The sequence below is a fragment of the Anomaloglossus baeobatrachus genome, chromosome 4 (genome assembly GCF_048569485.1).
Source record: "Anomaloglossus baeobatrachus isolate aAnoBae1 chromosome 4, aAnoBae1.hap1, whole genome shotgun sequence".
NCBI lineage: Eukaryota > Metazoa > Chordata > Amphibia > Anura > Aromobatidae > Anomaloglossus > Anomaloglossus baeobatrachus.
This window is the reverse complement of record NC_134356.1, coordinates 572220235-572232985: the sequence shown is the minus strand read 5'-3', so window position 1 is coordinate 572232985 and position 12751 is coordinate 572220235. Positions and strand designations below refer to the sequence as shown.

At 45.0% G+C, this 12751-nt stretch overlaps 1 protein-coding gene across 1 annotated transcript in view; it reads left to right on the top strand.

Moving 5' to 3' along the window:
* ITGA11 (integrin subunit alpha 11) overlaps positions 1–12751 on the top strand; it is a 234144-nt gene that overhangs the window by 32187 nt on the left and 189206 nt on the right. Inside the window, exon 2 of the mRNA XM_075342870.1 lies at positions 6951–7062. Coding sequence (XP_075198985.1) covers positions 6951–7062 — 112 coding nt within the window. The remainder of the gene's footprint in view (positions 1–6950; positions 7063–12751) is intronic.

The following is a 12751-nucleotide window of genomic DNA, read 5'->3' as shown; positions in this document are numbered from 1 at the left end:
TTAGGTGCATTATTCTAATATATAATTTTCACTTTAATGTTTGCATGTGACACGCCCGCATTGGGGCCGTGGGGTTACTCAGTACCGGCAGCGGTTCTATTTCTGGGGCGTTGCGGCGGTGAGGCCCGGTTTCGTGACCCTGGAGGTGTTGTTTAAATATGAAGGGGATGATGACAGTTTATTCGTGACGCCACCTGTAGTATATGGCAATTTACGTGCCGCCGCTGCGGGATTGGGACCTCTGGGGCAGATGGTGACGCAGCTTAGCTGGTGCAGCTTTTCACAGGCAGAGCTGGGCCCCAGGGCGGATGGGGGTGCAGGGCCGAAGGCGCAGGCGAATAATGGAGCGACACAGGGATGCAGTATCAAGGTTTTTACTCACAGTAGCAAGTTCCAAGGTAGCACGACATGTCAGTGACCACCTTCGGAGTGCTTGGGTTTCACTGTGATGGGCTCCAGCCGACCCGGATAGTTCGGAGGTCAAGACTGGTGCACCTGTGACGCCTTGGACTATCCAGGTCGTCCCAGGTAGTCACACACACAACATCACACCCCTTCCAGTTAGGTAACAGCAGTCAAACACAGAAAACCTTGTCACCACCCTCCAGGTTTGATGTCCACACCAGGGAGAGGTGGAGCCAGGCGGTTGGCTCCACCCACCGAGGAGTTCACAGGCCTGGAGGCGGGAACCTAGAGAGTCAAGGTTCAGTGAGTAGAGAGAGGAGTTCTGGAAGTGAAGGAGGGAGGTTGTGTCAGGCCTGCCAAAGACTACTCTGGTGGCTGGGTTGGAGCCCAGCCACCCTTGACAAGGAGGCAGACGGTAGTGGCCACCTGCAGGAGACCAGGACTATGACCGGTTGAACCGTAAGGGACCGGGACAGGGTAGTGGCCCGCCGGAACCGAACCGGGGAGCCAACTCGATACCGGAGCACCAGGCAAGGTACTCAGACCCCGAACCAGGCTATAAACCACCACCATAGTCAAATCAACTGATTGCGGTCTGGACCTCAGGGGTTCATTCCCACCTAAGTCCCGATTGAAGGCAACAGCCCAACCATTCCGGATAAGTGCCACCGCCAAAGGCCAGAGATCCAAAGGGCCAGCGTCTGCGGGCAAACGTGCTCCTACGACACTTATACGCCGGGGAGTGGACTACCAGTGCCCAGGCACAGGAGTCAAGATTCACATTCAGGTGCAGGAGAAAGGCGGACATTACCAACCTAACAGGAAAAGCTGCAGGCGGCTGCGGGCCCTGTTCATCACCCCGTTTGGTTTACCAGCGCCTCCAGTGTCTTGTATCGGAGTGAGTACACCAGTGCCATCAGGCACCGCACCGCGCTGCACCACAACATCGCGCCCTGCACCCCAGCCCTCGCCAACCGGGCCCCGGGACCAACATCCCCTACCCACGGAGGGGTCAATACCTAGCTGCACCACTACACCACTCCCAGGAGTCCCCGTACCTTCACTGCAGTGGTGGTGTCCACAATCACCACAACCCGTGAGTGGCGTCACGAACTATCATCCCAAAACCAAATACCCGCATCCCCCTTGCAGAGCAACGTGACCCCCGGGTCCGTGAGAGGCTCGAGCCGCCACCCGTAGAACGCGAGCACGGACCCAAGCGGCTCGGCGGCCGCAGCCGAGGACACGAGGCGGTACACACCCATCCAGTGTTCCTTCCCTGGTCGTCTTCCTGCGCTGACTTCTCTCCCGCCTGTCCCGCGCGTACGCACACAGTGCCCTGAGCCGGTGTCTGCAGGCCCTGTCGGGGTGGCTTGAAGCTCTATCCCTTGTCCCTATGTGGTCACCTTCCAGCGGATTCATGTGCGGAGATGGCTTTGGTAATAAATGGTACTCAGCCTCTGGTTTTACTAGCGGAGCACGTTGGTTCTTCTCCCCTAGTCTAGGGACCAGTCCCCGATCTGCAGGCAAGTCCTTTCACTCCCAGGTTGTATATGGAACAAGGCCACGGGAGTATGTTGCACTTCCCGTGGTCACTAGGACCCCTTCTGTCTTGCGCCTGGGTCAAGCTGCACCAGCTCCAGTCCACAGGTCTTTACTCCTCCACTGCTCCTCCTAACTGCCTCACACTACAGTGTCCCCAGTTCACTAGACTCCAACCCCAGGCTCTGTTGGATTAGGGGGAGGGAGAAACCATTACCAGCAGTGTGGTGGCGATTCTTAGCATTAATGGAACCAAGCCCTAACCCTCACCCGGTGGACAGCTGCTAGCTGAGGTGTTGTGTGTTTTATGTGCATACCGATGGATGACCTCCTCCGTACCCAGGATGGGATACCACACCTCTGGATGAGGAGCAGTACCTCTGTGGCAACTGAAACCTCAAGGGCGCCACACATGCATTTCTGATGTTTTGAGTTTTATTGAGAGCTCCGGTGCAGTTAGTGCACTTCCTTTTTCTTGTTTCTTTCAATAGATTTTAGTGCATGCACAGAGCTGTTCATATTTTATGGTGCTGTCCTTTCCCCCCTGTTTCTATCATACCCAATCACTTGAGTGGTTCGTGCTCATCACTTGCTTGAACCTCAAACCTGAACCTTGTTTTTTTTTGGAGCTCGGTTTCCGAACCCAAACCTCATATTCACTCATCTCTATCCATCACCACCACTACCACCACCGTCTCTTAGCTCTGGAGACAGGAGTGCAAAGCTCCAGCCATAGTACACAAAGAGTGGAGTACAGATTCAGTAGAAAGCCTATGCTTCCTACTGAGCTGGAGTCACACTTGTGAGTGACTCGTGTGAGGATCACATCGCATTAACCAGACAGGCCTCTGGCTCTCCGGACAGGAGCAATTCAGCTGCATAGAGATTCATGAAGCTGCATACTCCTGTTATGAGAGACAGTGGCCAGTTCGGGTAGTGTGAGTCACTGTCAAGTTTGACTCCAGCCTTATATTTATACTCTGCTCTGTGTGTGCTCTCAATCAGGAGTACTCATGTCTCCAGAGCTAAGGATGGGTGGTGGTAGTGGAAGGAAATATTGAGTGATTGTGTGGCTCTTTGGGACCCAGACTCCCATCAATCTGCTTGTAATTAAAATGGCACACAAGATTTACTCATTCATAAGGCTAAACTGCAGAAGCAGTATGTGAAAACTGAATCAATATCTTGTAGATTCCACCTCTAGCAGTAAAAAATTAGAGTGATCGTTTTCTGTATGACTTTATCACACATTGTTTTGGAGGATTTTGCATAAAGAGAACTTGCCATGTCAAAAAATTTTATTAACCCCTTCAGAACTTATGACGTACCGGTACGTCATAGGTCATGTTGCTCCCTTTCATGTAAGCCTATATGTTTCCTTGCACATGTTGACTGATCTGATCAGCTGACATGTGCCTGTAACAGGCACGGGTGGATCTCTGATCCACCCTTGCCTGTTAACTAATTAGTTAAAAGGGATTGACAGAGGGATTGAACAGCAGAGACCATGTCATTCTCCATCAGCGACACCGTGATGTGATCACAGGGTGCCAAAGGGTATTCATGACAGTGGGGGTCAGCTGATGACCCCTGTCATTGTTATGATGTACTTCCGGTGAACGTTGGCAGAGTGTCAGCTTTCACAGTAAGTCAGCATTTGTGCGGTGCTGAAGCAACACTCAGAAGGTATCAGAAGATTGCAGCTTCAAGTCCCCTAAGGTGACTAGTGAAAACAATAAAAAGTATTAGAAAAGTTTTTTTAAAAAAAAAATGAAAAAAAAACAACACAAAAGTTTAAAACATTCCCTTTTTCCCCACTGAAAATAAATCAATTTAAAAAAATAATAATATATTTTTGGTATCGCTGGGTTCAGAAATGTCCAATCTATTAAAATATAAAATAAGTTAATCTGATCGATAAAAGGGTGTAGCGAGATATAAAATTAAAACACCAGAATTACGTTTGCATCATTGCAATAAACTACAATAAGAGGTGATGAAAACATTGCATCTACCCAAAAATAGTGTAATTAAAAATGTCATCTCACGACACAAAAAATAAGTCGTCACTGAGCCCCAGATCTTGAAAAATGAGATGTCTCTGAAATTGACAACAAAAGTGCACTTGTTTTTTTGACAAATTTCTGAATTTTTTTTTTTTACACCACTTAAATTAATAAAAAAAACAACTATACATGTTTGGTATATTGGGTTCATCTGCATGTTAATGGCTTCCTAAACCTTTCCAGCTACACTGATAGCCTGGCTACTGGGAAAAAATTAACTTTATTTCTGCCGGCAGCTTATGGCATTCAGTCACCGTTCAGTACATAGTGAGCGGCAGCTATAACCATGCCCTTGCACAGGCTGACAGCTCAGACCTGATGAAGTGTGGAGTCGGCTTGTTGATGTACTGGTCTTGTTGTTGTTGATGCACTGGTCCTGAGGAAGAGGTTTTCACCTCGAAATGCGTAGACCTATGAAATAAAAGAATACTTATCTTCATCAACATTCTACATCTTCATTCGGCTGATGCGCGGCATTAACCCCTTCTCTACCCCATCTTGTATGCTAAGGCCGCTTTACACGCTGCGATCTCGCTAGCGAGATCGCTAGCGTGCGTACCCGACCCCATCGTTTGTGCGTCATGGACAAATCGCAGCCCGTGGTGCACAAAATCGTGCGAACCCGTCACACTACTTACCTGCCTAGCGACGTCGCTGTGACCGGCCAACCGCCTCCTTTCTAAGGGGGTGGTTCGTTCGGCGTCACAGCGACGTCACTAAGCGGCCGCCCAATACAAGCGGAGGGGAGGAGATGAGTGGGACGAACATCCCTCCCACCTCCTTCCTTCCTCATTGCCGGCGGCCGCAAGTAAGGTGAGGTTCCTCGTTCCTGCGGTGTCACACATAGCGAACAACATCATACCTGCAGCAGCAACGATAATTGGGAATAGGGGAGCATGTCAATGATTAGCGATTTTACACGTGTTTGCGACGATTTTCGATCGCACGTAGGTGTCACATGCAACAACATTGCTAACGCGGCCGGATGTGTGTCACGAATTCTGTGGCCCCAACTACATCGCTTTAGATGTCGCAGCGTGTAAAGTGGCCTTTAGGTGTCACCTGTTTGAAGGACACTCAGTGTTCCAGAAGTTTTGTGGTTTGTCCTAATGCAACTTTTACAAAGGTTATCCATGCTGCCTTGTTCTTCTTAGAAAGAAAAGGCTTTTTCCTGGCAGCTCTTCCAAATACACCATGCTTGTTCAGTGTTTTTCAGTCTTTACTGTCATGCACTTGGAGCATTTTGCATACTGCATTGCACTGTCTGATCTTGGGGTGAATTTGCTAGTACGTCCACTCCTGGGAAAATTGTCAAATGTCTTGCCTGATTTCTACTTACTGTTTTATGATGGATTCCATTTTTTTGTAAATAGTGTCCTAACTATTCCCAGATTAATGGGCAGAAACAATTATTTCTTTAAGATCATTGCAGACGTCTTTCCTCCTTGGCACATGCCTGAATGCTCCAGCACAGCAAACTAACTGAATGAAGGGCACCGGATTAGCACCACCTGGCCACTACTTACCCTCTTAATTCTTTCAGATGTCAACATGGTCCATGCAAAGACCAGAGTGCCCAGACTGGCCGTGGCTCTCCCAACCAGAACGTTCAGGCTTCATATATTTCTCATGCTGTCACACTCCGTACAGGAGACCCACAGACAGCCTGTTGCATTGCAATCTGTGTACAGACTGACCACGTGTCTCCTTACCCAAGCATGACAGCCTCAGAAATATATGAAGCTGTCACGCTCTTGTCGGGAGAGCCGCGGTCAGTCTATACATTCTGCTCTGTGCATGAACTATGTTGCACAGACGTCTGAAAGAGCCCTAAGGGTGTACATATACACACATGCACACCCTTATTTATGAATATATATTCTAACATCTTCTGGCTATCAAATGCTTATTATAAGGAATATGGCTCTGATTCATCAAAGCGAATTACGCCAGAATTCTGGTGTAAATACCTTTAAAAAGTTGCTAAATTTTTGTGCAACACTGATTTACTGACTTTTGAGGTTTTCACACCAGTTTCTCCCACCTCCGCAAAAATGGAATGGGACAGGGGCACGATGCCCAAGTTTTCTAATTCAGGATAACTGTGGTATACGGTACGTCAGAAATTTTACTCCAATTCCTTACCGGAGTAAGATTAGTGGAGAGACGAAAGGAAGAGCATGGCCGTTGACAGATGCGCCTCTTAATTAATTAGATTGAATCTGACTCCACCGCGTCCCCCCATCAAGACCATCATGAAAACCGCCAGTCTTGATGAATCTGGGGCTTTTGTTCTTATAGGTGGTTGTAGTGATTTTATTATCTTTGCATAAGATACATATATTTATCTTTTACGTATTTGTGCCAATTCACAAGATTAATTTGGTGTTACATTTTGAAATATATTTCTACTATACGCACAATTAAATAGGAGACATGTAGAGATGGTAAAAAACAAATCTTTAACAGGTTTCTGGCAGCAATAATGAGAGAATAAAGTTTGAATCAAGTTAATGTCTTCCTTGCTTTTGGCAGATTCTTACATTGACAGGCTCTCAGCAATCTGCAGTAAACGCTCCTCAACCCTTCTACTTTAGATCGATGGCTGCTGATTGGATGCTACAGCTGTCACTCAAGAGCACTGAGGAGGGGCTTCGTATTGCTTACAATAGAGAGTAAGGAGCTTTTCAGAGCAGGAGTCCGCCCAGATAGCACTTTCTGAAGGTGGATGAAAACTTCACTTTCTCATTTATGCTGAGGCTAAAAATCTACATAAATATATGATATCTCACCTCTCAAGGTCTCCTATCTAAGGATGTCAGCGGTTTTACTGCTGATAGACTCCCTTTAAGAAGTCAGGATCAATGATGTGGTCAGGTAATGGCTTACATAGTAGAGGTGCATTGCTCTTTATATTCTACACCTTTTCTCTTTTAGGCCTGACTGACACATTCAACATTGATGACAAGAAACCAAGGATTATCCAAGGATCCAAGGATGCGTTCTTTGGCTACACAGTAAAGCAGCATCTGGTTGGAGACAAGAAATGGTAAGTGCAGATCACGCACCGCTTTCACACGAGTATATTAGGATTTAACTTACTAAAGGTAGGGTCTCATTAAACCACCATTGTACAAGGTGGAATACAAGCAACAGCCCCGCTTCCCCTGTGTTGTTTGTACAGGATAATGCTCATCAGGCCGAATTTATCAAAAATATGATATAATAAACTGTCATTGTTTCCTATTGCAACCAATCAGAACACCGGCAGACACAGAAAAAAGGGCCCCTGTGCAAAAACAGTATATGGGCCTTTTTCAGTCTAATAACGCATCAAAATTCACAATTTAACCTTTTTTGAAAGAAGAAATGGGCCCCCCAAAATCTTGGGCCCCTGTGCAGCTGCACAGGTTGCACCAATGATATGTCCACCCATGAATCAAAGTTCAGCTTTCATTTTACCAGATCAGTATAATGGGGTTGTCCACCTTTAGGGATATATTTTTGTACTTAAACGCATATATTTGTGCCTAAAAATCATGCAACAATGGGGCTATAGAAGTCAAGCGACCTACAGAAAATGATTTTTAGCCCCAATTACATGCATTTAAGGCACAGGTAATTGCATCCAAAAGTGGACAACACCTTTAAGAAATGAATCACCGTCAGTCATATGATTTTTTTCTGAGGGCATTGTCTTGTGAGTGGCTCCAATATGGCGTATTCAATACAATAAAGAATTGTGATAGTTGAGCCTATGTACATACAGGCTCATTTACAGAACCAGCAGTGTATTAAAAACCCAGATAGTTGGTTTAGTGCAAAAGTGGTGTATGACTTCTTTCTGAGGCCACTGGCTCAAAACAGCTATTTCGGACAGACTAGGCACAAGCAATTCCGTTTGATAGAATCCTGAGAAATCCTTACACCCTGTAATCCTTATAAAGGGATCTGGATTTACAACGAGGGTCCAGGAGATTGCTGCCATTGAGAGGCATGAATGGTCACCAAGCAGGATCTGTTAGAGAAATTGGGAAGCTGGGTCAAAACTGAGATGACAGCAAGGTAAAAAATTGACAGGCAGGAGAAGCGTCCGAAAAACAGACCAAGGTCAAACAGGAAATCACCAATACAGAGCAGGAGATTTACTAGACTTAACCAGGGAAGCACAAGCTATATCTGGCATCTCCATTAGAAAGCTGGAAACTTAAGTAGGGTGAAGCCAGGAGCTGACATTTTCAGTTGGACAGCACACACCATCTGAGCCTATGCTGTCCAGAGCTTCTAGCTCTGATTTCTCCTCTATCACCAGCACTACCTACAGAGTGAATTCGGCGGCACCTGATGACAGCAGCAGATGTCACAATAGCAGGCTATGGTGGAGATGTGACATTGTGTAACACAGGATACGTGAATGATCCAAAAAAAAAATAAAAAAAAATAGACAACCGTGTGTTCAGATGCTCTCCGTTGATGCAGACGTCCAGTAGAGGATTATAAGAAGCTGAAGGAAATTAATATGAAACGTCACCCGTACAACATGGCGTTATCTGAAATCTCTACACCTGCAGCCATTCCAAGTGGTGTATTGCAATTGGTTACTGGATAGGAATATTGATATATCACATGGTTGGCCTCTCATTTGGCCAGGGGAAATATATGGCTGATCTTATCTGGATTCCTGGCTAGCTTCAATATAAAAAGAAGCTATTTTGATGACCATGACCATTACTTCAGGCCAAACACTTAGAAAATAACTGGCATCATTTTTTAACTAAATATTAAACATCCTTGATTGCTCATAATAAAAATAGTTACAGATATGCTTTCCGAATGGTTTTTTTTACACTAAAGCTACTTTCCCCTGATGAGTATTTGGTGAGATTTTGATCTTGCAGATTTTTTGCACCTATAATATAAATTAGGTGACTTGCGTTTCTATCACTTCAGTTTTGTGTCCCAGTATGGCAACTATTATTCACTTCCAGTATTTACAAGTAGGGTACCTTTCGCTAACGTCCTTCTGATACAAAACTCTCTGTCTGTTCCTCTCCACACAGATCTCCTGCTTCACGTGAGTCTCTTTTTGCCTCATTCATTTGGTCTCCCAGACCCGACTTCTGTTCTTACTTTCCGGTCTATTGGTTTCTACAATCTTCCACAATACTTCTCCAGTTCCTCTATCTAACCTATATAACGGCAATGTGCTAGCTCTCGGACCTTAGGTCCAACACAAATGAACTCTGGATTCTAGTGATGGGCAGTTCGGCTCTTTTTGGTGATCCAGCTTACATGGCTCCGTTCACCAAAAAGAGCCAGATCTTTTGGATCCTAAATGGATCCCTATTAAATATGTGTTCACGCCCAGGTGAACACATATTGGTCCTGATATTAGCGCGATTGCACCCCGCCCACCTACTGACAAAACTCAGCCCACTTGCAACAGGCCAATTAAAATGTAGAATGGGTGGGACTCTGCTCAAGTGGGTGGGGTTTTCTCCCCAGAACATAGAAATTTTACACTCAGTGAGCCATTAAGAGAATTTAGTGTCTCTCACTGGCATTCCGCCTCCCGTCGTTCACAGCAGGGAGCCGGCTCTTAGTGTTGGATCGTTCGCAACGGACACATCACTACTGGATTCTGATTGTCCCCTCCTAGGAAACAACTTACTTGTCTTCCCATATAACTCCTCCCCATCTGGTTCAGTCTTAACCATTAACTCTACCAGTTGACTAAATGCATGTCAATCATCAAACACATTTAACCACAATGGAAACAAGGAATTACATTGCAGCACTGCAGATTATGCTGGAGGGATGTGTGGGTAGCACTTCCAACTCCTTACACCATATGTTTGGTTTTGACACTTTTCTTCATACAGTCATGTGCATATTGTGATGCTAGTCACTACCTTACAGATAGTATAGGTGGAAGGGTAGTCAGGGAAGTTGGGGTCTTGTAACAGGAGGACACGTATGATCATAAGGGGTAAAACAGAGGCATAGTCAGGTCACAATCCGAGGGTCAGAATACCAGGAGAGCACGTAGAAGATATAGGGAGAAAGCAGAGACGTGGTCAAGTAGTGGTTCGGGGTCAAAGGCAGGAGATTACGATAGGAACAGGGAGTGGGCAGAGAGAAGTCAAATAACAGAAAACCAAGCTCAGAACACAACCCGACACACAAGCTAACAGCCACACACTAGAACCAGAAAATGCAACTGGCAAGGTCCTGGGCGAGCATGCTTAATAAAAAAAGCCTGAGCAATTACCAGAAAGGTGGAACAGCTGAGTAACCAGAACCAGCATGGAATCCTGTGTAGTAAACCAAGCTGCCAGTTCAGTATCAAAGGAAGGCGCCGCAGAGTATCTCCTAAGGCAAGATACTCTGCACAGAGGAAGCGTGACACAGATTACATGCATTTTTACCTATGCACTTTCCTCATGTAATACAATTCTATGGGAAGAATCCACACATAAAAATCAGCGTGCTAGCAAGAGAAGTTGACATGTTGTGGATTTCAACAATTAACTACAGGTCAGTTTACACTGCGTAACATAAAAAGCACAGTGGGTATAAGATTTCTATAAATCCCATCCACTTTGCTAGAACTGTAAAATGCTTCTTTTTTTTTTGCACAGCGAAAATATGAAGCATCAAAAATTCATTGGGGGATTTTAACCTAAAATGCGTTGGAACTGTATATTCAACATTAACTGCAGCATATTATTCAGCATTGTGAGCTCAATATAAAGGGTTACATTTATTCGAACAAAAAAAATGTCCAAAAAGCATCCTCCATATGTTTGCATTTTTGTGGTGTGTTTGTATCTCATTTGGGATCTTTAGGAATTTCTAGTGTTGGCTACTTCTTATCTGAAGGAATTAAGTTGAGGAGGAGCCTAGATTCTGGCCGTGATTCCATATGAGCTGGAAAGGTTATTAATGTGACTGTGAGCCTACAGAAACGATTAGAGACTTCACCAAAAATACAGATCCCGCTGTTCACATAGACAAGGTCCCAGAATGTCAGTCATGGTAGTCAGAGGTACACAAGGCGCTTCTGCTGTATTCTATAGATGCTAACTATAGAAATCACTAGTAATGTTATGGTTGGACGGATTTGGAAAAACGCCATTATGGCTTTTTATACAGGTTTTTTTTGGGGGGGGGGGTTAAGGGAAAGTCAGAAATTTTGCTTCTCCTTTCTGATGGATTCCAAAAAAGAAATCAGATAATAAGCATTCCCTCAGGACTTTATGTGCTCAGCCAACTTATTATATTTGTTGATCTCTTCCCAGTAAAACAGATGACGACGACTTGCTTCTGTTCGCGGGCTCTAAGGTTAAGACGAGGTTCACACACAGCAGTTTTGTGAAGTTATTTGATGCCATATTTTGAGCCAAAGTTAGTAATGGACCTTGAGGGAAGGAAAAGTATACAGGAAAGAGGATATGTCTTTTATACGGGCTAAAAAAACAATACCTCATGACCCTGAAAAGAAAGCTAGTAAAGGATGAAGTGCTAAATCTATGGTTCTTCTCCATTATACAGTCTTTATGCCATTACAGTTACAACATAGTTGGTGCATGCAGTTTCCCTAGTACTCCCGCACCTCTTCATAGTCCCCCCACAAAAAAGCGCAGAAAAATCACTTCACTCCTGTGATGTGTGCTTTCTATATCTTGGTTAGAAATAATTAGATCTGTCTGGCTCTTTGTTCATTTTTTAAGTACTCCAGGGTGTTTTGACTTTGTTACAGTCCGAGATGAAGCTTGTTGCTTGGTATGTGGACAAGATATCATGTTAGTGTCATATTCTGCCGTTTGCTCCCTACGCAATCAGTCAGTTATATGGGCTAATGTTACATTGTAGCAGCACCACCTGTAGTTACTACTAAACGTTGGAGATACACTATACTTAAATAGCTTCTCTTATCATATATTTTTGATACTTTCCTTTGCTTCCCTGAAACTCCCCACAGGATCCACAATTAATAACTCACTAGAAAAAGCTCAAGATCTGAAAATAAGTATAAATAAGTCGTCTTGCAAAGTAGTGTTAAGATTTCTAAACCCTTAATTGACTATTGCACTAGGTATTCTGTATCTTAAGGCCCCTTTACACACTGAGACTTTCTAGCGATCCCACCAGCGATCCCAACCTGGCTGGGATCGCTACAAAGTCTCTGGTGAGTCGCTGGTGAGCTGTCAAACAGGCAGACCTGGAAAACGACGCAACAGCGATACGGACCTGCAGAACGACCTAGATAGTCATTGGGGACGCTGTAAAGCAGCTTTTTGAAAGGGAAGTCGCTAACAAAGTCGCTATAAAGGCCCCTTTACACACTGACACTTTCTAGCGATCATGCTGCACAGCGGGAAACAAAGGACCAAAGAATGGTCCTGAGAGATGTGTAGTGATCAGCAACCTCACAGCAGGGGCAAGGTCGCTGATGTGTTTCACACACTGCAATGTGGTCGCTATTACGTCACAAAAACGGTGACGTTACAGCGATGTCGTTTGCGATGTTGCAGTGTGTAAAGGGGCCTTTAGACCATATGTGAATTATCTCTTCAGTGATGAAGTAGACAAACTCTAGTGCCACCTATTGGAGGTAGTAATCCTAGTCAAAAGTGACCCGTTAACGAGCCTTGTCATATGACTTAGGATTTATGCCAGATCAGAGCCTCAATTTGCTGACACGGTCTTTTGGGATGGTTGTCTCTCATCAGTTC